Below are 25,059 nucleotides of genomic sequence, written 5' to 3' on the forward strand. Positions count from 1 at the left end.
ACAGCAATTTAAAGGCATGGTTTGGTCATTATTTTTAGTTAAAATTCATTTTAATATATATATTTATATACACACACATTAACTTAAATATCTTTAACACCCAAAGTCAGTGGTCTTCAGTCTATATTGTGGTAAACCACCTGGACAGGTCAGAGCATAGGTGAGAGCCAATTCCCTTCCAGGTGGAGCCTCTGCCCTTGGGGCCAATCACAGAAGAGGAGAGACTCCTCCCCCTCTTCTGTAATAAATTATGAAATGCACGTTCTCCTCTTTTTCTCTGTAAAAATAGTCCTACCGATATCACGCTGCACAATCCCCTTTTGGTTCCTCTTTACAAATAAAGCAACTCAAAGCAGTCTTCTCAGCTTTTCCAAATAACATTTCTGCCCTTAAACTTGTGTTAAATGTACAAATACGGATATGCACAGAGCTAATTTCCACTAAGAAAAAAATATTTACAAAATTCCAGTGTAATGAATGGGAATATTTTGCAATAACTTAGTATCAGCCAGTTTGAATATACATATGCCTCAGCTGAGTCCGGGCCAGTTCACAGGTTAGATAGAGGATGAGACCCTGTCCCTTTAACACATTTACATTTAAGTCATTTAGCATACACTCTTACCCAGAGCAACTTACAGGTGGAGCAACTAGGGTTAAGCGCCTTGCTCAAGGGCACATCGACAGATTTTCCACCGATTCAGCAACATTTCGGTTACTGCCCCAACGCTCTTAACCGCTAGGCTTCCTGCTACCCCTAACAACCCCTCCATCCACACACCTTTACCTTGTTTTGATTCTTGTTGCCATGGACGGTGTCAGTAATGTCACTTTGTTGTTATCATTGTTCTTAAAACATAATACAAAATACCAGTTTTAGAAACAGTGTTTGTCTTTTTAAAGCGTCTTGTAAAACAAAACAGTGCAAGAGGTGAGAGCGGAGCACGCCAGTTGACAACACCCTAGTGGTGGAAGTTTGGGTGGAGCAGCGCTATAAGAAAGGATTTGTTGAAGAGCTTCCTGAGGGGTAGTGTCCTGAAGGGGCGCCCGCCTGGAAGGACGACCGAGAGAGAGAGAGAGCGAGAGAGACACAGAGAGGGAAGGGGAGCCATTAAATCAACACTAGTGAAACTGACAAGTCTGGACATTTGGTTGAAAACCACCTGATGGTCCCACTCACCAAGAAGGGGTTACTAGAGACCCCGGGTGCGGCCATCGCCTGTCCAAAGGGAGTTACCACAGCCTTGGCCTGTCCATAGGCTGAAAACCCCACTCCTGGTGGACCAGAAAAAGAGTTGAATAATCAAGGTTTAAATGAAAAGGGTACACTACACAAATTCATGCAAAGCAAACATGCACCCATGCAAACAACCACACACACACCGTTGGGTTGCTGGGGATAGGCCGGAGGCTGGGGGAAGGGGGCCTGGCCAGGGAAAGGAGGTTGGAAGGTCCCACTGAAGCTGGTGGGGAGGTTGTAGGTAGCAGCGGTCCTGAATCCGGCTGGCATGCTCATGGACCCTGTGCCAAACGTGGCTGCAAGATAGGCGGGAGAGGAGAGGACACTCAATCTACACAATATCACATCAGTTACACAGAGCTCACACTACAAGATCACTGCTAAGTGCTAACGCAGACCACAAAACATCTACACGCACACACACACCCCTACCTACCTCGTCAAGCTATAATCACACCTGACTCCAGGTTAACATCGGCACACAACCTGAACTAAAAACACCTTTACACTTAAAAACACAGAGAAACAAACACAGCAACAACAAAACACCTACAGAGACTAGCTCTATCCATAACATAATCAGAATTAAATTCTGATGTGCATCTAGCACACAGCTACAGTACTAAAGCACTCAGGGTATAAGCACTCTTAGCAAAGGCAGTGTACAGAACCCAGGAGGGTGAGAAACAATAAGAAGCTTACAGTCAAGATGGTTGTGCAGTTAAAGGATACTCTTAAATGGTTATCTGGCAGTTTGATGTCCTTCCAACACCAGTTTACAACCTCAGAGCTCAGCTGGAGGAAATACAAACCTCCAACAGCTATAGTCTGAAAAGCTACGACTGTTAGTTAGGCTATTTCTCTAGGCCAGCAAGGGGCAAGATGGGGTAATCAGCGATGCTACATCACTACAGTCTGGGAGCATCAGTGAGGGCAATAGTGAGGGTAGAGGGGGGGATTGGTGAGGGCAGCTGAGGCATCAGGACCCCCACACTCACAGATACAGTAGAAGCAGCACTGGGGTCAGGGCACACAACACATGCACAGTCGGCGAGACAGTCACAGGACGCTCTGGAGAGCTCTAGGAAGCATTGCCAGAGTCAAGACACAGGGAGGCAGAGAGGAGGGGAAGGAAGGAGAAAAGGAGTGAGCTTGAAGAGGAGGGGACCTACCAAAGTGGGCTGGAGGGTAACCCTGCCCATGCAGACCCCCAAACAGGCCTGTCCAGCATCACGAGAGCAATCAGACAGAGCCATTATCATTTGCGCTGATACACCTTCACTCTCTTTACAGAAACACTCAGTCACCAATCAGTATCTCTTTGATTTACTCTATGCAAGACTGTTACTACTTGGACTAGATCCTCATTTAGCTACAGACAATTGTTAGTGAATAAGGCCGCCGTCTAGTAGCAGCCGAGCCACCGGCAATCGACTTAGAGATGAATACAATTAGCTGAGCGATGAAGTGAAGACATCTGGTTCGTAACCTCATTATGACCTCTGATGACTCGTGACCACGAGTCTTCTCACAGGGTTTCACGAGGTCACAGTCATCCTCCGTAAAAGTAATCCAAGAATAGGGACTTGAGATTTCGGTTGGTTACTAGGCTATTCCTTGAATTATGCGACGTAGAGAACCTTTCACATGATCACCTGCCTCAGTTCATTTGGGAGATTTCAGCATGGCTGTTCTGCACGACCTCAAAACGGCCACGAACCGCTGATAGTTAGATCAGCTTTAGTCATAGAGCTGTACGTCAGAGCTCATCTAGTATCTTTGCAATGGGGCTGCCCATGAGGCTTTGGGTGCGCCCTCTTATCTAACTCAGTGGCCACGTCCGTATACCCGTACTTGCGTTCTGAATAGTGCGTTGATTGGGTATGAGCAAAATAAAATGTTTTAGAGGATGTGATATTTAGAACATTTTGAAAGCGTTCAATTCCAAGACGTCACACTCACTTCAGCTTTTCGTCTAGAACGAATTCGCTGCATGATATTGAGGGAGAGAATTGTCTTTTCAGACTACTACGTGATCAGACGTAATGTAAAAATGGCGGGGAACCCAATTGCGCATTACATGACGCCTTCTCAGTATGCGTGTCTAGTATGTTGAAATCCGTTGCTTGCTACATACATTTTTAGTGAACAGTATGTTCCATCTAAACAGTATGTAGTATAGTATGACATTTTTTGTAAATAGTAGGAAAAATGATTTCAGACACAGCCTATGGCTTTAGTTTAAAGTACATTGGGTATGCAAAACATCCGTGGCGTGTCCCCACCTGCTGCCGCCACGGCCGCTGCTCTCCCGTTGCTCTGGAAGGGGTTGGTGGTGGCTGTCGCCGGGGCAACGGCTGCAGCAGCAAAAGGGTTTGTTGACAGACCTGGCAGAAGGGAAGAGGAGACATCTAACTCCTATTAGTTCATCTCTGAGTAGCTAAGTGTCTACAACTCTGGAGAAATGTGTTGCGGTCCCATTCTAATCCACCCCATTCTCCCCGAAGTGTGCACTCATTCACTCGCCCTCATGGACTGAAAAGTAATAGACGCAAGAGAGTGAGTGGAATATGAAGAAAACTCCCATGCTTACACCTACCCAGTGGTTTTTAAACCCAAGAGGCGAGTGAACTAGTGAAGCGCACACTGAGGGGGAAAGGGCAGGGATGGAAACACACACATGGAGTGATGTCACTCACCTCCAAAACCCTGGGGCATGCTGGACATGCATTGCTGTGCCTGGGCTGACGAGACTCCTGTCACAGGGCCAAACATCCCCCTGGGAAACAACAACGGCGTTAGAGTGACCCCATGGACTCAGCATGACAGAGGCTGTATCCCAAGTGACAGCCTATTACACCTACATGGTCCCTAGCAGTAGTACTAAAAGTAGTGCACTTTTAGAGGACAGGGTGCAATTTGAGGTGAGAGGGCTGAGTATCATTTTGAAAGGCAGACCTACTTGTTGATTTATATATTTACAAAGATGTCAACGTGAGACAGACAGAAAGACCTCAAGGCATAGACTAGAGGGTAATGGAAAGAGGGCGAATTCCTCGGACGGCGTGTTCTCGTACCCTTGTGAAGTGCTGACGGTGTTGTAGACGCTGGTGGCGGGGGCCGACGAGCCGAACACGTTGTCCAGCTCGGCCAGCGCGGCGTAACGGTCTGCCGCCGACGTACCCGTCAGCTGACTCTGGGGGTGACGCAGTCCTGCCGACGCCCCCGGGGGGAGAGAGCCCGGAACCCCGCTCGGGACACTACCTCCTGAAAACACACAGACTGGTTCACAACACAGGAGGCCAGGGGGGCACTGTAGAAGCTCCATCCGTCTCCTACACCCGGCAGCGAGGGCAACAACACATCACGCCCACACAAACGAGACCTGACCCTGCTCCTCTACCAGTAGGCCTACATCGAGATACATATCATAACTGACTCAAACTTTGAGCCTTTCATCTTCAAAAGCACCACGAAGGTCTGCTTCACCGTATGCATATTAACAGTAGAATAGCCGGGACTCGATGAGTAGCCTACCAATACCCGCCAGTCTAATAAATCTATGTAACATCCACAATCACTAATAAATATATTCATATTTTGTTTAGGGTCATAAAAAAACATGCTACTAAGACAATTCTTTTCAATGGAGGCGCCATGCCAATGAAATTAACTTGTTCATTTAGCAGACATTATGCTTTTATATTGCCCAGGCCTTTACAATATGAATATGATGGAATATAAGAGAATACAATAGAAAGGATATTTCTCCAAATGGGTATTTGCTGACTGTCATCAGCAGGCATGGAGCTGTGATTATTCTGGATAAAACATATTCTGAAATGGGAGACTATCTGTAAAACATTGTGTTGTTTGGCAAAACTAAGTTAATTAAAAACCTTGGAATAAGGTAAAGCAATCAAAATGTCTGGCCTGTATGGACCTCTGTAATATTATTTTGAAAAGTGAGCAAGCACCAACAAATGTCAAAAAGATGCCCTCTGTTGGTCAAACTAGCATTAAATGGCAACAATGGCTGACAGTAAAATACTATGACATCATGCAACGTGCCATACCATTCCGCAGCACCCCACAAGCTGTGCTGTGGTATGACGCAACCTTTAAATGAGGACCCACTGACCCTGCTCGTTCAGAAAGGATGGGACCCGGACTTTATCTATTCTACACCACGCATGAGCTCATGGTCCCCAACCCGATAGCATCTTGAAGTCTGCCAAACAGAGTGGGGGCTCTCAGCAGGGACAGGCTAACCTTGCTTCGTTTTGTCAGAGCTAAAGATGGTATCCAGGTCAGCCAGAGCTGCGTATCTATCGGCGGGGACGCTAGTAGTGTCTCTGTCTACCGGCCCATTGGGCGTTCCTGCAGAGAGGCGTTACTCTGGCTCTGGGAGGAGCAAGTGAAGCATCCAGTTGGCACTACAGGATTTGGGGAAGTGGTCAAAATTAGCTAAATATCTAGCGTTAACTTGCTAGCGTTAACTAGGCCCCCCCAAGGCCGTGCTACCTGTGAGAGAGAGACGACAGAAAGGAGTCACATGAAGGGCCTGGGGGTGGGTGTGTGTGTTCCTGACTGTGCAGCATAAATCTGTGAGGATGGATTGAACACTGTGTGCTACAGGAGGCAGGCAGCATCTACAGAGCACAGGAGTGTCATCTGTAATTTCCAACAGCGCCGTGCTTCATCTGACCTGAAATCAATGGAGAGGATCTGCATTATACTGTTGAGTAGTATAACAGATCTAAATGGGGTCAACGGTGGCAGACTTGAAATGAGCCCAACGGCAGTCATGCGCCTTAGTCTGACTGTCACAAGAGCCACACAGTGGCTTCAAGTGTGTTTGTAGGAAGATTGGTGTCTTTCTTAGCAATCGTCTCACACGGAGGGTTAGTTCATCACAGAGACCGAGGTTAGGTCACGGTCTGAGGAAACAGCGTGAGAGTCGAAGCATCATCACTTCACGGGGAGTGGTTTGAGGGAGGAACCTGACTGTTGCTATGGGAATGAGAAATCCTGTCTACTCTCCCGTCTTAACAAATAAACACACCTACAGTGAAATACTGAATCGCCTACACTGTTACAAGATCTTAGTACAATACACAGGTGGAGAAATCTCTTTCGATTTTTTGTTAATAATCTCAAATCATTAAGAGGATTTTCTGCAGGATAAGAGTTCCAGAGATAAAAGTTGCCCATCTTTTCTTTCCTACACTGTTGGCTGCAGTTGACTGCATGATATAATGTTATTTTGCACCAATGGCCCTGTACTTCTGGATATGAACAGGTCAGCAAACAACGAACAGCATACAACACACGCATCCACAGACGGGCACACACACACTCAACAAAAGGAACAACCATAGGCATTGATATGGGAAAACCCCTAGAGCCTACCAGACAGACAGATTGGGGAGAAAGGTGTTAGCTAGAGGCTGAGCCCAGTGAGAGAACTTACTGTGAGTACCTGCACCCGGGTGAGGTAGAGCAGTGCCAGCGGTGGCAAACTCACCCACACTGCGGCTGGATGAGAGGGACGTGAACGCTGGCAGCCAAAACAGGATGGGGGCGGGGGGGTGAGTACCAGAGAGACAGGGTGAAAAAAATAAGAGAAAGAAATAAACCAAAAAGGGGGAAAAGTGTGAACGTCACCCAAAAGCAAAACCAAAATCATAACAGAGCGAATGGAGTCTGTGTGAAAGCAGAAGCCAGGCAGTGTGGTGGTCAGTGTGGATGAGAGAAAGGGGTGCATCTCCATAGTCTAAAGTGGTTTCCTCTCCTTGTCTCCTCATCTGCACTCTGCACAGATCTGAAAACATATAGGATAGGTGCAAACAGATTCTTTCAGATCAGTGCGGATGATGGAAAGGAGACAAGGAGAGGACGCCACTGTAGAGTGCTGCGATGCACCCAGAGAGCAGTGCTTTCCCATCCACCACTGCGTAGAAGTCATCTGCAGACAGTGTCCGGCAGAGGGCGGTGTGGTACATTCAAAACTAATTCCCTTGGGAGCCAGTGAGTAAGTGTGTGTGTGCCTTGAGCAGCCAGCTAGCAAATAGAGCCAATGAGAGTGAATTGTTGTCATTAATGCTAACTACAACACAGACACAATGGACACAAACACATGACAAGTAGGAGTGAACTGATGTGAGTGTGTAACAGAGACAGACACACAGCGACAGAAAGACAGAGCCTCTGGGAAAGGAGGAAGAGTGCCTAACAGTGACCTGTGTGAAAATGTGAGCGTGTGTGAGATAGAGACTGGCCATGAGAGGTGAATGGAGCATGCTCTACCTGTATGTGAGGTCTGGAAGGGGGCTTGGGGTGCCGAGGGGAAAGCACCCGATGGACCCACGCTCCCAAACACATCAAAGTTAGCAAAGTCTGCGTTTGCGTTCTGAGCAGCTGGAGGTTTGTACCAGGGTCAGACACATAAAATCAAAAAAGACAAACAAAACAGGACTCAATGAATGAGACAACTAATGGTCACATGACACAGGCAGCAACCCAAATGGCACTCTATTGCTTTAGTGCACCAGTGCTCTGGTCAAAAATAGTGCACTAAATAGGGAATAGTGGCCATTTGGACAGAAAATGACACATTGACAGATATGGAACTGAACTAGATGGCTAATGACAGACTAGCTAATGACAGATGACAATGACCATCCAAAAATGGATGTGATGATGATAGGTTCACATTCTCCTATAGAGCACTGCTCTGACCTAAGCTCATGTTCCCTTCTAGTGTGTGTATGTGTGTGTGTGTGTGTGTGTGTGTGTGTGTGTATGTGTGTGTATGTGTGTGTGTGTGTGTGTGTCACTGTCCTGGTTCAATGTAAAACATATTTTAAATGAAGCATCCATTGATTCCACGCTCTCATCGTCATGGCAATTCTGAATAGTACAAATAATAAATCAACCAGCAAAGTTGGTAGAATGAATAATTTAATAGGATCTCTATAGATGCTTGAATGTATACTGTTTGGTTGGTAAGTGTAACAGTGTTAATTTGAAACCCCATTTTATTTCCTTGCCATGGTCATTCTATTCATGAGAATTCAATTACATTTCAATGTGATATCACAGTCGAGAAGAGTAACTTCAGTAGAATGTCGAATGTTAACAGGCACCAATGTTGACTAGGAACTCAGCAACCACCTCAAGACTAGATGTCTGACTTGGCTCTGCTATTGAAGATTATAAATGCTTCACAAACTTCAACACCCAGTAATTTCACCAGTTCATACCATGGACGGCACAGAGACGCATCTTCCTACGAGAACTTCAAATTCCATCAATGGTAAGCATCAAATACTGTATTCTTACCATGATTTGGTTCATTTCTGGTTTTCCATTTGGCTTATTATGGAGTATTTCTCAAATTCCATGTAGATAAATGGAATTGGTTTTATTGTTACTTTAGGCCAGGTCCTCCCGAGTGACTCATAGATCTGGCATTTTGAGCGTTTGCACGTTCCAGTCCCTAAACATGGCCAGCTTCTGCTACCACAACCAGCACCTGCCTGAGCAGGAGAAACATCTGTTCTACAAGAACATGGGAGATGATACACAAGGTGGAGATCTGCAGAAAAGAGAGGATGAAGAGATGGGGAAACCGGAAGCCCTTCTGGGGGTGTTAGGAGTGGGCTGCAGAAATGGGCTTCCTGTGACTCGATTTATTTTTGTTTAAGTAGTAGAAAATAGGATAGGAAAGGGTTGATAGGCATGTAGGTTATTGTCCATTTTCTATAAAAAAAAAGGAATCATATTTCAAGTACCAAATTGTGATGTGTTTTTAGAGGGCGTGCGTGTGTCTTTCAGCCTCGTGTGGGCTGACCTTGGTGCAGCCTCTCTGCACCAAGGTAGAACTTTATGACTCTTTTGAGGATGAGAAAACGTTATCCTCTGAGCAAACAGCTTTACGTTGGCCTCAGTAACCAAGGAGACTGACCGCCCATAGCCCTATGAGAACTCTGGTATCTGGCGATGCTTTACATAGATCAGTGTGATGGACAATGAGGGGGTTAAAAACATATCCAAAAACTTGGAAATCAACCAATCCGCCATCATTAACAATGGAAAAATCAAATGATTTATTATTGAAATAGCCTGGGCAACCGAGATAAACAGATTGGTACAATTTAAGGCCATGTGGCAAACCATAATGCAGGCACTAGGGAGGGGGGTGTGAACATGCGGGTCTGGGCAGAGGAGATGACGTCGTTGTTTGTGTGCAAGTTGTCGTTCTTATGTGTATATTTGTATCGTGAGATGAAAAACAAAGTGTGGTAAGAAAAAGTGAAGGTCCATACTCTTGAAATTAAGGAAATCGAAATGCCTGAAGTTTCTTCCCACTACCATAAACAGACTTTTGGACAGCTGAAGCAAAACACCCAAATACTCTTCAGGAAAATTACCTCTTTCTAATTCCATAACTATGAGTGGATCATTGAGTATACGTATCATTGACCAATGGAGTCTAAGCACTAAGCAGTAGATGTAACCACTGTGCCAAGGGTTTTTCTAACACAAGGTGTAGTGACCGCTCCGGGGACCGGTGCAGCTCGTGCCACTCCTCCTCCTTACCTGGCTGACTGTTGAAATGTGCAAAGTTGGCAAAGTTGGCTGCCGAGCCTGCTGCAGTCTGAGAGTGGGGCGGCGCGGCAAAAATGTCTCCGCCCAGGTCGCTGAGGAGGTCAAACTTCTTGTCGTGGAACTGCTGCTGCTGGCTCAGCTGGAGGGCCTGGGCCACACGGCTCCCCACCGGAGACTAGAGAGACAACAGGGCTGTGTTCATTGGGGCATGCTGTAGCAAAACGCTTTGCAACAGAAAACAAAAATGGGCGTTTCTTATTGGACAGAAGTTTGGATGGAACCTCCCCGTTTCACTCCATTTCGTGCTAAATATGACCCAGTTAACTCACAGAGAGACAGACGGACACTTCAACCATGCAGAAATAGTTCACCTGGATATCCGCACATCACACAGGCCATCTTGTCGACAGCAACTCAAAAAAATATATGATGTTTTGCCTACTAGAGCCAGGAGGGTTTCCTGAACACATCTTTCCAGGAAAAACTCCCTGGGCCCTACTTCAGGTCAGGAAAAACGTTGTACGGCCTGTTATCAGCCAGCTGAGTAACCAGTGTGTCTTACTTGACTGGGCGTGTGCTTGTTGAGGTGCAAGGTGGGGGCCGACTCCCCCAGCAGTGTTTTGAGGGGTCGGACCTCGGGGGTGCTGCTGGTGCTGCTGGCTGACGAGCCGGAGATGGAGGCGTGGACAGAAGCCACCACTTTGGCCTGCTCCGGGGGAACAAACCTAAATCACAACAACAACCATGTTCAATTGGTTACACAGCAACACAGGCTTTAATTGAAATGGACTCCCATAACCCAGCATCTCAGAGCAAGTTTTCAATGATAGCATGACGGTAAATGCCGCCACGGTAAACGGGACTTGTCGTCAGAGTTAAAATAGGTTAAACTTTTGCCATCGCGTTGTTTACTACCGGATGTTGATTTGCACTGTTTGTTTACTGATATCATCATAGCAACGCATACCGTCGTTCCGCCACCCTCTTCCTTGCTTCCTTGTCCCGCTATGCTGACTGGTATGACGGTTGTGTGTAAATATTAGACTTTCCTTTTGGATTCAACTAACACATACAGTGACCCAGACATCATCCACCAAATACATCTGGGTTGTTACTGCTGCAAAGTGCCTTGCTGCTCCTTCTGACCAGAGCTCTATGGACTACAGCAGCCTCTCACCATCTCTTCTTCTCGTATTTCTCCTGAAGGAACTCCTTGACTTTCTGGGGTTCCCTGAAGTCCGGTATGGAGGTAGTTCTGTCGTCGTAAAGCCCCAGCCATATCTGTTTGCATGACTAGAGAAGACAGACGAGAGAGAGAGAGAGACAGAGAGAGACAGAGAGAGACAGAGAGAGACAGAGAGAGACAGAGAGAGAGGGGGGACGGACAGAGAGAGGAGAAAAACATGTTTGGTGAAAAATGAAAGGCGAATAAAAGTCACATGCAAATCAGAAGATGTGGTTCATCACCTTTACAGAGGAAAAAGACAAATGTGAAAGAGAGAGAGAAAACCCTTCAACACCTCCAGGCCAAGACATCTGCAGCAGAATGTAGCACATTCAGGGTCATTCCAGGGTGTCTCTTGGGAGCCCGGAAATGGAGCGATCTACAGACAACTTGCCAAGGGATAAGAGATGTTACAGTATACATGGATATCTAGCATTTTACAATTAGACGCAGACAAACAACCGAATACATACTGAAACAGAGACAGACGGACAGGAGGAGAGACAGGAGGAGAGGAGAGAGACAAACCGAGCCTGAGAGATAGGAGGAGAGAGAGAGACCGAGACACCAAAAAAGAGAGACCGAAAGAGAGAGACACCGAGAGAGACACACCGAGAGAGAGAGACCGAGAGAGAGAGAGACCGAGAGAGAAACTATTTATAAAAAGAGGACAGACAACAGCAGACAGTAAAGTCAAGGCTGAAGATAATGCATGTCCTCCAAAGCTTGTGTCGATGTTTCCAATAGGCCTAGAATATTCTTCTACATAAAGCACCTGACATACATAGCCTGCAGAACAGCAACAAGGACAAGCACAGGCTCAATTCTGTACCACTACCACATCATCTAGCAGAAGAGCATTACTCCAATTCAGAATCCTTGGCAGATTAAAGTGTGTGTGTGTGTGTGTGTGTGTCAGGGCCAACTAAATAAGTAACCAGACACATGAAATGCATGAGTGAGCATCAGAGCACCATCTCCTGAAAGAGCTGCTCTGTGTCTGTTGTGCCGGGGCCACCCGGTCGGCAGGCCACCACGCTATTCTCAGAGAACACACAAATCACACTTTACAGGATTAGGGGAAATATCTGTGGAATGTCACCCAAAACCAAAAGGGGGAAAGGGTGAGGCCGGCCATATAGGATTCTGGAACACAACGTATGGATTTCCATGATCTGGGGTTAGAGTAAGTCTCAGGGCATTGAGGACAAGAAGTCAGCCTGCCAGCCCTCAGACAGATTAAGAGCTCTCGAGTGGCGCAGTGGTCTAAGGCACTGCATCTCAGTGCAAGAGGCATCACTACAGTCCCTGGTTCAAATCCAGGCTGTATCACATCAGACCATGATTGGGAGTCCCATAGGGCGCCACACAATTGGCCCAGCATCATCCGGGTTTGGCCATCATTGTAAATAAGAACTGACTTGCCAAGTCAAATACAGGTTAATGTTTTTTTTTTTTTTATCCAACAAAAAGAGGTGGACATACGAATGGTGGCCTAGCTTGGAGGACAATGGAAGTTGAATAGAAACATAGGCTACTAGCCGGGTCCCAGATCTGTTTGTGTGCCTGGCCATCACAATGAGCATAGAAGTCAGCAAGAGAGCATAAACAGATCTGGGACCAGGCTTGAAAAACACTTCTTTATCATTATAAACCTATGTGTTTCTGCATTCTAGTCTCCATCGGGGTGCTAAGAACTGGAAGAGCTGGACAACAAAAACTAGCATTTCATTTTGGCATGTTTGCTTCCCTTTGGTTCCTAGTGAATACAACCCAGGCAGACACAGCCATGTTGACAACAGTCCTGGGAGGTCTGTGGGGCCCGGTCACAATGTTTGACCCTACCTCATTGCCGTGTTTCTGGAGAAACTCGATTTCCTGTTGCGTGAAGGTCGTCATGGAGATGGACTTCACTCTGTGGGGTGGGTTCAGCCCTCGCCTGAGGACAGGAGAGGGGGAGAGAAGAGAAGAAAGTGGGAGGAAGATAGGAAAGGGGAGGAGAAATGAAAGAACAGGAAGATGGGAGAGGGGAGAGAAAGCAGGAAGGGGGTTCAGTTAATTGTAAAGCATCACAGATTAAGAGCTCCCATTAGATAGGATCAGAAGATTCAGATCCCTGTACTGACAGCTCCTCAGACTGGTGCGATTAATTAGGAACATGCTGAGTTCTGCTGGGCTTATGACTGCAGAATCTGGGACAACAACAGAGACATCACTAGAGAGGGGGAGAGAGAGAGAGAGAGCAATTTTTCCCTTGTATAGCCTAACACGGGTACTGAAACCCAGGTTGCCGTCACGACACACAAGACCGTGTTCGCTCACTGAGCTCAATCCTAAACGGTAGGCCTCGATCGAACACTAGTCTAAGTCTCATGCAAGGTTACTTATCATGCAATGCTCGTTGAGCCACCTAGCTCCGTTACACTTGAAGGCAGTTAGTTAGCCTAGGTGTGTGTATGTGTGTGTGAGCAAGTGTTTGATGAAAGTGTGTGAGCTTTTAGAGTATGTGCTCGAGTCTCCTTGTGATGTGTGAGTGATCCCGAGCCATCAGGCGGGTCGGTTTCCTGCCTCCATTTCCTGTGCACGGCTCTGCTCCGGTGTGCACGCCATTTCAAGAAGGGGGGGTCTGAGTCACTCGGGACACCTGAGCCTCAGCACTTGTTAGTAAGATTTGTCTCGTTAACATTTGCTCTAGACCACTAGTTTTCAACCTGTGGTCCGGGGTACTGCAGGTGGTCCGCAATTTTTGTAATATATATATATATTAATAAAAACAGTTGGGAGTTGGGAGTATTAATTGTATAATACACAATTTGACATTACAAATTGTTTATAATAATAGGCCTGTTTACATTCACTACTAAAATTGACTAAATTTGACAGCCAAGATATTTTATGTAAAAAGTAATCTGCGAATGGTGGTCCTCGCACACACACACTTTGCCAAAACAGTCTCCATGGAGACCCAAGAGCTCTAAAAGCTCTAGAGAACATGGGAGGGAGGGAGCAACGCTGTGTAAGACTAGACTAGGGCTGTTCTTCAATTATTCACTGCTCTTGCCTTTAGCCCTCTGTTGAAATTAGGGATGAGTGCCACCCAAATGGTAGAGCAGCTCATTGTATGACTATGGATCACCCATCCATCACCTTCCATCTTCAGTTCTATACAGCCCTACTCACTCAACTGACTGACTGGAGCAGCACTCAGAGTTTCCTGGTCAATAGTAGTGACACTAGACTGGGAATAGGGTGTCATTTGGTACACGGCCTGTGTATGGGGTTAAATTATCGCTACACTCACGCAAGCATTTCGCTACACTCGCATTAACATCTACTAACCATGTGTATGTGATAGAGGTCGACCGATTAATTAGGGCCGATTTCAAGTTTTTATAACAATCTGCATTTTTGGACACCAATTTGCAGATTTGTTTATTTTTTTCACCTTTATTTAACTAGGCAAGTCAGTTAAGAACACATTCTTACTTTCAATGACGGCCTAGGAACGGTGGGTTAACTGCCTTGTTCAGGGGCAGAACGACAGATTTTTACCTTGTCAGCTCGGGGATTCGTTTTTGCAACCTTCTGGTTACAAGTCCAACGCTCTAACCACCTGCCTTACATTGCACTCCACGAGGAGCCTGCATGGCAGGCTGACTACCTGTTACGTGAGGGCAGCAAGAAACCAAGGTAAGTTACTAGCTAGCATTAAACTTATCTTATAAAAACAATCAATCATAATCACTAGTTAACTACACATGGTTGATGATATTACTAGTTTAACTAGTGTGTCCTGCGTTGCATATAATCGATGCGGTGCCTGTTAATTTCTCATTGAATCACAGCCTACTTCGACAAACGGGTGATTTAACAAGCGCATTTGCAAAAAAAGCACTGTCGTTGCACCAATGTACCTAACCATAAACATCAATGCCTTTCTTTAAAATCAATACACAAGTATATATTTTTAAACCTGCTAACATGAATTTCTTATAACTAGGGAAATTGTGTCATTTCTCTTGCGTTCCGTGCAAGCAGTCAGGGTATATGCAGCAGTTTGGGCCGCCTGGTTCATTGCGAACTGCGTGAAGTCCATTTATTCCTAACAAAGGCCGTAATTAATTTGCCAGAATTGGTACATAATTGTGATATAACATTGAAGCAATATTTAGACTTAGGGATGCCACCCGTTAGATAAAATACAGAACGGTTACGTATTTCACTGAAATAATAAACGTTTTATTTTCGAAATGATAGTTTCCGGATTCGACCATATTAATGACCAAAGGCTCGTATTTCTGTGTGTTATTATGTTATAATTAAGTTTATGATTTGATATTTGATAGAGCAGTCTGACTGAGCGATGGTAGGCAGCAGCAGGCTCGTAAGCATTCATTCAAACAGCACTTTTGTGTGTTTTTCCAGCAGCTCTTCACAATGCTTCAAGCATTGCGCTGTTTATGACTATCAACTCCCGAGATGAGGCTGGTGTAACCGATGTGAAATGGCTAGCTAGTTAGCGGGGTGAACGCTAATAGCATTTCAAACATCACTCGCTCTGAGACTTGGAGTGGTTGTTCCCCTTGTTCTGCATGGGTAACGCTGCTTCGGGGGTGGCTGTTGTCGATGTGTTCCTGGTTCGAGCCCAGGTAGGGGCGAGGAGAGGGACGGAAGCTATACTGTTACACTGGCAATACTATAGTGCCTATCAGAACATCCAATAGTCAAAGGTATATGAAATACAAATCGTATAGAGAAATTGTTCTATAATTCCTACAATAACTACAACCTAAAACTTCTTACCTGGGAATATTGAAGACTCATGTTAAAAGGAACCACCAGTTTTCATATGTTCTCATGTTCTGAGCAAGGAACTTAAACGTTAGCTATTTTACATGGCACATATTGCACTTTTACTTTCTTCTCCAACACTTTGTTTTTGCATTATTTAAACCAAATTGAACATGTTTCATTATTTATTTGAGGCTAAATTGATATTATTGATGTATTATATTAAGTTAAAATAAGTGTTCATTCAGTATTGTTGTAATTGTCATTATTAAAATATATATATATATATATATATATATATATATATATATATATATATATATATATATATATATATATATATATATAGTAAATCGGTATCTGCTTTTTTTGGTCCTCCAATAATCGGTATCGGTGTTGAAATACCATAATCGGTCGACCTCTAGTATGTGACCAATAAAATGTTATTTGAATTACTGACCAATTACAGGGGTAGTTGTATATTCAGATCTACTATTGAGCTTTGGGGTGTATCCACTTTGTCACAAATAGAATGACTGACACATAAAGGCCTCACACTGAGATTACAGTCAACCTGTGTTACATACCAGACACCGAACGAAAGTTAACAGACCAAAACGGGGAGGAACGAGTTTGAACTTGAGAAAAGCTTGTTTTCTGCTGCAAAGCATTTTGCTACGGTGTGAAGTGCACTAATGAATGAGACCCAGACCAATACATACATTCTATTCAGCCTGTCAGAAGCATCATTCCGACCATGTTCATGCTGGCACAAAGGACAGCACACCCGACAGCGCAGTTGTGGTCACAAGTGCAGGGAACATTTGACTTTTCAACCTTCTCTCTCTAGCTAAGACCGGCCAGTTAGCCAACCATGAGGGCGAAGTGAGTGTTTGACTCTGTGTGTGTGTGTGTGTGTGTGTGTGTGTGGGGGGGGGGGTGGCATATGAAGGATCAGTTCAGTCTCATGAGGAGGAAAGTAGGTCAGATACTGGGAGAGAGTTCCAAACCCCTCCAGCTATGAAAAAGGATGGCATCACACCGCAATTGAACAATTCAGACACTTTGTAATCACTGAGTGTGTGTACGTGGTTACAGTGAAACCCAGTTGATTTGCATACCCAGTGGTATTGTCAAACCTTCACACTATTCTCTCACACAGTATGTGTAGAGAGAGCGGAAACACCCAGCAGGGAAGCGCCTAGCATACGGACTCCTCCAGGATGAGAGACAGACAGAGAGGGACAGACAGACAGAGGGGGACAGACAGACAGACCAAGAGATGGACAGACCGAGAGATGGACAGAGGGGGACAGACCGAGAGATGGACAGAGGGGGACAGACCGAGAGATGGACAGAGGGGGACAGACCGAGAGATGGACAGAGGGGGACAGACCGAGAGATGGACATGGACAGACCGGCCGAGAGATGGACATGGACAGACCGACCGAGAGATGGACAGAGGGGGACAGACCGACCGAGAGATGGACAGAGGGGGACAGACCGAGAGATGGACAGAGGGGGACAGACCGAGAGATGGACAGAGGGGGACAGACCGAGAGATGGACAGAGGGGGACAGACCGAGAGATGGACAGAGGGGGACAGACCGAGAGATGGACAGAGGGGGACAGACCGAGATGGACAGAGGGGGACAGACCGAGAGATGGACAGAGGGGGACAGACCGAGAGATGGACAGAGGGGGACAGACCGAGAGATGGACAGAGATGGACAGACAGAGATGGACAGAGGGGGACCGACCGAAAGGGACAGAGGGGGACCGACCGAGAGGGACAGAGACAGAAAGAGATAGACAGAGCGGGACAGAGGGACAGAGACAGAGCGGGACAGAGACAGACCGAGGGGGACAGACCCGAGAGGGACAGAGGGGGACCGACCGAGAGGGACAGAGGGGGACCGACCGAGAGGGACAGAGGGGGACAGACAGAGAGGGACAGAGGGGGACCGACCGAGAGGGACAGAGGGGGACCGACCGAGAGGGACAGAGGGGGACCGACCGAGAGGGACAGAGGGGGACCGACCGAGAGGGACAGAGGGGGACCGACCGAGAGGGACAGAGGGGGACCGACCGAGAGGGACAGAGGGGGACCGACCGAGAGGGACAGAGGGGGACCGACCGAGAGGGACAGAGGGGGACCGACCGAGAGGGACAGAGGGGGACCGACAGAGGGGGACAGACAGACAGAGATGGACAGAGACAGAGAGGGACAGAGACAGAGAGGGACAGAGAGCGCTGAACCCATATCCCAGCAGAGGCCATCTATGCAGCATCCTCATCCTCTGTAGTACTCAGACACACACACTTCTTAGCCAAAGCCAACAGATGACCCTGTAGATGATAACATGGTGTCCGTCAGCGCCGTTCAGCATTCATTCAATGCTTACAAGAACACAAGGGTCAGTCATCTTGATTCAGGTCACCATAAACTATGGTTGGGCTCTGGAGTTTTTACTAATCAAATTAACCAGAAAATTCAAATAGATCTGAGGTTTTCATGGTCAAGTCACATGGTCAGAAAAGAACTATGGTCGCTGAACTATGGTCAATGTGTCACTATAATAACTTCCTACTGTAAGGAAACCTCTACAACAAACATTGTGTTCCTCCTGGGGAAAGCCTCTCCACCTTCATATGGAATGTGTTTACACAGTAGATTCCAACCCCACCCATTATACAAGCCACAGGCGAGGGGGGGTGGGGGGGTGCCCTGGCTCTGAACCCCTGACAAGTAGGCAAGCAGTTAGCTAACTGGCTTAATTAATAACTACTCAAATGAGTTAGCCTAACTAACTGACCTAGTTAACGACTCAAATCAGTTAGCCTAACTAACGGACCTAGTTACCGACTCAAATGGGTTAGCCTAACTAACTGGCCTAGTTAACGACTCAAATCGATGACGAGAAGACAAGACCAAAAACCAACTATTAATCTCAAACCAAATCAAAAGGCATTAGGATCAACAGAAGTAAAAGAGAGTCCCATGAATGGGCATTGAAATAGTGAGGGGGGTCTTTAAGGTAAGGTTCCCTGTAGAAGGAAAGGGGTCAATAAAGAGACAGAGCTCAGGAGGATGGGTGTGAAACTGGTCACATTTCCCTCAGATTCCTCTTCAGGGTGTGGGGGAGGACAGACATGCCAGCAGCACTAAGAGCTATCCTATAAAAAATACAAACACACACATCCTTAAATTATAGGCCTAAACCAGGAGCTTGTAACACTATGATTAGTCTGTGTCTGTATAAGTCGCCAAGCACAAATGGGTCTCAAAGAACACAATGGGGCAGTTTCTTAGACCCAGAATAAGCCTACTGCTGGACTAAAATGCTTTCTCAACGCAGAGTCCCCACTGAAAGTGTTTTCCAAGAAAAATACTAATCTGGGTCAGGGAAATTGTCCCGCATACAGTAATTTGATGCTAACCTCCTCTACCCTTTCTGGGAACCAAAGTGAGAGAGCTGAAGTCAATTCGCAACTTCCTGCATTTTTCCACTTCCTGTTTAACTACCCTGCTTGCTGCTGATGTAGCGAAACAGGGCCAAAGGGCCATGCCACCACTTCCCCACACTAGAATCACACCAGGCTTCCTGCATACATACAGTACCAAGAGGCAGACAGCAAAGCAGTCCTTTCCCCTGAGTCCCACACGTCTCTCTAGCTCAGCAACATGGCAGTTGCTCAGTCCTGCCAAGAAAGATTTGCACAAGACTCAAGATTCACCGCATAAGTAAAATGGATCGCCTGATCAGCAGAAAGGAGGATAGGTCAGTGAGGTCATTGTTCTGCTGGGAAACCAAATATAATCCCGGCAGTACTAAAGATGACCACCTAGCTACTGTGTTATTACATTGGAACAAGGTGTCGACCACTAGCTAGACTACATATGAATAACCTATCTGATATGGCTAGCCTATAGGCCTACGTTTGGTAGGTAAAGTCTAGGTAGTATACACTTTACAGTTTGGCTACCATCTTCTTTTTCACATTACACAGTCAGAGACAGTGTGAACCTCTTCAGAGGAGCCTGTGTGTCTGAGCTTAGAAAATAATTCCATTATCCCACATCAAAGTTTAATACTACAGCACCACAGGGAAATTCACAGTGGAATCCCTGCAGAACCATTACAGAGATGAGAGAGAAGGGCCAAACTCTGTCCATCTGCAATGATTATCACACAGTGTTCTCACAGTTGAAGCGCACCTCCCCACCCCTCCCCCTTAGCTGCCAAAACTAAGACATGATAAACACTGCCCACCCAGATAGTAGCATTTAGGCTAGACCTCATGATGCAAATACACACCTAAAACTGATCCAGTGTGTGTCATAAGAGAAAAGGGTTGTGGTGCAGGAGAACAATTCTGACGGGGAAAACCCAACACGGAGACAGGTGCACCTTAAAAGCAGACTGGGAAGCTGCCGAGTCAGTCTCAGTTCCCTTACCTCTTTACAGAGCTATGGAGGACTTAATAAGAGAGTCAGGGAGGGACACACACACTTCACCTTTTCTTCCTTTATTAAGCTAACCATTATCCTCTAATGGACCATGACAGGTTGACCTCAGTGAGGCATTGAGGGTAGGAAAGCTAAGCCCGGCGACTGGCGTCTCACTGGGCAGCATTGACGAAGTAACCAGGACATTACAATGAACAACTTATTGAATTAACAGGCAATGTGGTTGTGTTTCTTTCTGAACAAGGTTACACAAGTGTCTCCACAAAGGCCTCGGCAAACAGTGGTGGCCTGGGAGGGAGGGGGAGGAATGGCTACAGCAAATCTCATAGACAAACTGATAATAGTGAAAAATCTCTGAATGTACTGACTAGCACAACATGGGTGGTTTCAACTGTAAGAAAGAGTGAAAACTGAAATCCCCCAAAGACTTGAGAGGAAAGATGTTCTTCAAGTGATAATGAAAAGATGAGCATAACTACGTCATATAGATCTACTAAAGAACATTATAGGCTAGCCAGGGAGGGCTGGGGTATTTTTCATCTCATTTGCATGTCTGCAGGAATTCCTTCAATGGCAAAAACAAGCTTGATGCTGTTGAAGACACCTGATGTTCTTCAACATAGCTGCAAAGCAGAAAATGGTTAAAGGGAAAGGGGATACCCAGTCAGTTGTACAACTGAATGCATTCAACTGAAATATGTCTTCCGCATTTAACCCAACCCCTCTGAATCAGAGAGGTGCGGGGGGCTGCCATAATCAACATCCACGTCTTCAGCGCCCGGGAAACAGTGGGTTAACTGCCTTGATCAGGGGCAGAACGACAGATATTTACCTCGTCACCAATGACGTCCTCTGAGATATGTAACAGGTCATTCGTTACCATGCATTCAATCACCAGGCATTGCCAGATTCTGAACAAACAAGGTCAGGTTGACATGAAATAGCCAAGTGGCACATAAAAATCTAGAAAATTATCTTGTTTTATTCTCTGCCTGTGTGGTGTTATTTTCCTCACAGATCTTTTAAAATACATTTCCTCAACAATATTGGACATTTAATTGAGATTGCATTATTTTGTTGCGAGTAGGAATGAGAAAAGCACAGCTTCGGTCCCACTAATCCTCAAATCCCAAACTATACAGATGCTTGGTTACACAAGCGTACAAGCCAGAGGTACAGCATCAACCTTGCATCACAGAAATACTGTAATGTTAAATAGTCAAATGCCATTTTGCAATTGAGTTGCCCCTATGAACTGCATAGCTTGGTAGATGACACTTGTTTTAATATGGTCAACTTTGCCTGGCTTGATAGCTAGCTGGGTGGTCGACCAAAAAAAAGCTGTGTGGTGGGCGAAAAAAAAAAAACTCTAGCTAGCCACCTGAGGAGAAAAGTTAGCTGGCTCATGTGCAGGCTACTCTCATACTAGACGTAATATAGTAAACCAAAATCTGGGACACTGAAATTAGTATGATATGTTACCTTTGTTATGGTTACATAAAATAGAAGGTTAATCTCCAGCAAAAAAATATATTTTGGTATTTGTTTCACTAGTCCATTGTTGGATATAGTCCCTAAATGTTTTGCATGTCACAATCAAGTTTTCAAGATATATATCCTTCAAAATACAGAAATACAGCCAGTATTGATACATTTAGCCCCATATGATGCAAAACACCTCATCCAGCTGTATGTCTGTGTGGGACTATATAAACAATGGACTAATGAAACAAATACCAAAGGATGGTTTTCGGGTGGAATTTTTATTTAAGTAGACTCAGCAATATGACTTAGATGCAGGAAGTAAAAAGCATAGTGGACGTTGGGCCAGTAACTGAAATGTTGCTAGATCGAATCCCCGAGCTGACAAGGTAAAAATCTGTCGTTCTGCCCCTGAACAAGGCAGTTAACCCACTGTTCCTAGGCTGTCAATGTAAATAAGAATGTGTTCTTAACTGACTTGCCAAGTTAAATAAAGGTTAAATAAAAAAATATATATAACAAAACTATTAAGAGCATTGAAGCATGAGGCTCAACTTCTCTTCTGTTTTGATTCCTTGGCTACCTACATTTCTGTGTGTGTGTGTCTACATTTTTCAACTTAGGCGCACATGTGCTCCTTGTAAAAAAGGTCAGTGTAAAGCCCTGCATATAAAATGTAACATATACCAATTAGGTCTCCCGGATTTTCGTTCACTATGTTACATCTACTCCTGAGTCCAGGTTGCAGTGTGAAAACTACTGCAGCAGGTGACACGTTTTTTAAAATGATACTCATCTTGTCCACACATCTCAAACTCGCTAAACACACCCGTCTCAGTCTGGCTTCTCGCCTAGATACCTTCACATGTAGCAGTTTACAATTTAGTTAGGTACAGTAGCTAACTAAACTGAATGACGCGTTAATTGATTTGATCCAGCTAACGTTAGCTTCTGTAGCTAACTACTGTACTGGTAAATTGCCGTTACAGTATGTGGCTAGCTAGTTAGGCTACTAAGCTCGCTGGTGGCTAAGATATGCTAACTGTATCTGGTTATTTAGCGAACTATCATATTCTTGTACTAGATAAAGTCAGATTAACGAAATATATATAACGTTATTTAGCTAGCTATAGCTAGCACAGCAGACACTGCTGTAAGACAATTTCAGCTCGGAAGTGGAAAGAGACAGTGAGGAATGGATTATAGCTAACTACTTAGCTAACGGTTAGCTAGCAAGTAACTAGGTAGTTAGCATCCTGAATGCGGCCTGTCAACGCGGAATGAAAAGGTCACTCATCCAATCACATTTATACTTACAGTATGCCAGAGCAGGAGGTGCAGACGAAAGACCCCACCGTCATGTTGGCATAGGTTGGGCCGCGCTGATCGCAGTCAAAGCACTTTCTGTTAGGAGGCAAACTCGTCATTTCTCTCAGCATCTTCAGGTGTTTCTCCTCCTGCTTTCTTTTCGCACTCGCCGCCATGACTGTGACAAATAGGGGAAGGAAACAAAACCAGGGAAGGATGGGGAATTGCAGGTAACGGGAAAAGCTGCTAAACGGGTACCTACTCTGAAAGGAAGAGTGGCTTCTGTGACTGTCGGCTGAACAGGAGGCGTTGTAAGTCAAGAGAGGAGAGTCACGCACTGCACGCTCCTGATTTCCATGGGTTTACCAGCGCCACCCAACGGATTGACGCTTATCATTTCATGTGGCCTAATTCCTGGCACTTTCCTTTTCATGATACCAAGAGGAAACACCCCTCTCATCTCAAACGTCTCTAGATGTAAATCTATTATTAGTCTATCATTAATTGGAACAAGAATTTTAATATAATAGTTAGAATATAATTTGGCACGGAGGTGGTTTTATTTTGCTCCGTAAGTCTTCTGAGAAAATAAAAAAATACATATATTTTTTTCATTTACATTGTGGGACATAAAATACTGTAAAAACAGGAAATCAGCTCCAAGTGATTTTAATTTAAGAAATCTGTTCCCAAGTATTCCCACGCATAATAGAGAGACACATGATCATAAACAAACGTAAGCAAGGTTTGAAGTGATTGTTTTAGTCTAACATTATATCTCTTTGGGCTTCTTGCGGTCAATTTGCAGTCTACAAATTATTTGTAATTATGTTCCAGCCCCCCGACCATCTCCTCAACAAAAGAATCAGCGGCTGAATCTAGTTGATTATCCCTGGAATAGAAGATGTCAGATATGTGTAGAAGATTTGTAGATGTCAGAGATGTGCAGAAGATTTGTATGTCACCTACTGTACCTTAGGCGACGATGTGTTATAGATTTCAATGATCGTAAATTGCTTATTTATTAGTGGTGGAACACAATTTGAGAGTGCTATTCTCACTGGTTTTCTTATCATTCAGACAAAAATCAGCACATAATGTTGGGGTACATACCGTGTGATGGGCTACTGCATTGATAGTAAATGAAAAGGCTGTTGTGCTTGCATGCCCCATGTGAGTGACTGTGCTTCACATTCATGGCTCCTACTGTTTAAAAACAAGTGCTGTTTCCTGGAACTCCAAGGGTGACTCGGTCCCACTGAGTAGCCTACACCTGAGAGAAGATCTGTTTTGACAACTTACCTTGGAGGACACTGGCTTAACATAGGTCAAGAGTACTGGGCCTGTATTCATAAAGCATCTCACAATAGGAGTGCTGATCCAGGATCAGGTTGCCCCTCTTATTCATTATGATTCAAAAGGCAAAACCTAGATTAGCACTCCTACATTGAGATGCATTTTGAATACGGGTCAAGAAACATCAGTCTATCAATACAAATGTATCAGCGCAGAAAAACAAGTGCAGAATCCAATGTCAATTTTAAGACAAAATACAAATGGACATGAATGAGAAGGAGGATGTAACCCTTTCTACCCTGCTCTGTGATCCTAGTGATTAATATAGTAAGATGTAGGCCTATTAGGGCTGGCCTACACTTTCTGCCTGCAGAAATTCTACCCCTAAAGGCAAAATGACAGCTTCAATAAAGAATTGATGAGAAAGAATGCAGCTAGGCCCACAGGTTCTGCTGCCAATGCTGAGAGACCAGGGAGGGAGGATAGCACAGTTGGCATGAAGTGGACCAGATGGAGAGTGAAACAAGTGCATATTTCACACCCACATATAACATCACTGTTCAGCCATGCTAAGTTTTGCCTGCAATCACTACAGATAAAATACTTAATTTGAAACAAAGATGAATTACAGAA

At 45.2% G+C, this 25,059-nt stretch overlaps 2 protein-coding genes across 5 annotated transcripts in view; both read right to left on the reverse strand.

Moving 5' to 3' along the window:
- LOC139382327 (alpha-2-macroglobulin-like) overlaps positions 1 to 25,059 on the reverse strand; it is a 563,422-nt gene that overhangs the window by 82,831 nt on the left and 455,532 nt on the right. The window lies entirely within an intron of this gene.
- Positions 53 to 23,430, reverse strand: LOC139382333 (arf-GAP domain and FG repeat-containing protein 1-like). Of its 4 annotated transcripts, XM_071126296.1 has the most exons (14): positions 23,140 to 23,430; positions 12,924 to 13,017; positions 11,031 to 11,146; positions 10,416 to 10,578; positions 9,845 to 10,028; positions 7,550 to 7,660; positions 6,714 to 6,800; positions 4,318 to 4,507; positions 3,940 to 4,019; positions 3,526 to 3,627; positions 2,413 to 2,460; positions 1,384 to 1,536; positions 1,181 to 1,275; positions 53 to 1,051 (listed from the first exon to the last, which is right to left on the reverse strand). In XM_071126296.1, exons 1-14 carry the CDS (start codon positions 23,304 to 23,306, stop codon positions 992 to 994), a joined length of 1,650 nt encoding a protein of 549 aa, XP_070982397.1. In that variant the 5' UTR covers positions 23,307 to 23,430; the 3' UTR covers positions 53 to 991. The 4 variants fall into 4 exon arrangements, with proteins under 4 accessions (XP_070982397.1, XP_070982399.1, XP_070982398.1 ...); XM_071126298.1 differs by lacking the exon at positions 6,714 to 6,800; XM_071126297.1 differs by lacking the exon at positions 2,413 to 2,460 and having other exon boundaries at positions 54 to 1,051.

The sequence above is a fragment of the Oncorhynchus clarkii genome, chromosome 24 (genome assembly GCF_045791955.1).
Source record: "Oncorhynchus clarkii lewisi isolate Uvic-CL-2024 chromosome 24, UVic_Ocla_1.0, whole genome shotgun sequence".
Taxonomy (NCBI): Eukaryota; Metazoa; Chordata; class Actinopteri; order Salmoniformes; family Salmonidae; genus Oncorhynchus; species Oncorhynchus clarkii.

Coding starts and splice junctions, on each gene's coding strand:
- LOC139382333 (XM_071126296.1), bottom strand. CDS start 23,306: ATGGCGGCGAGTGCGAAAAGAAAGCAGGAGGAGAAACACCTGAAGATG. Junction 3,628..3,939: donor CATGCCCCAGGGTTTTGGAG/GTGAGTGACATC, acceptor CCCTTCTGCCAG/GTCTGTCAACAAACCCTTTT. Junction 2,461..3,525: donor AGCGGCCGTGGCGGCAGCAG/GTGGGGACACGC, acceptor GATGCTGGACAG/GCCTGTTTGGGGGTCTGCAT.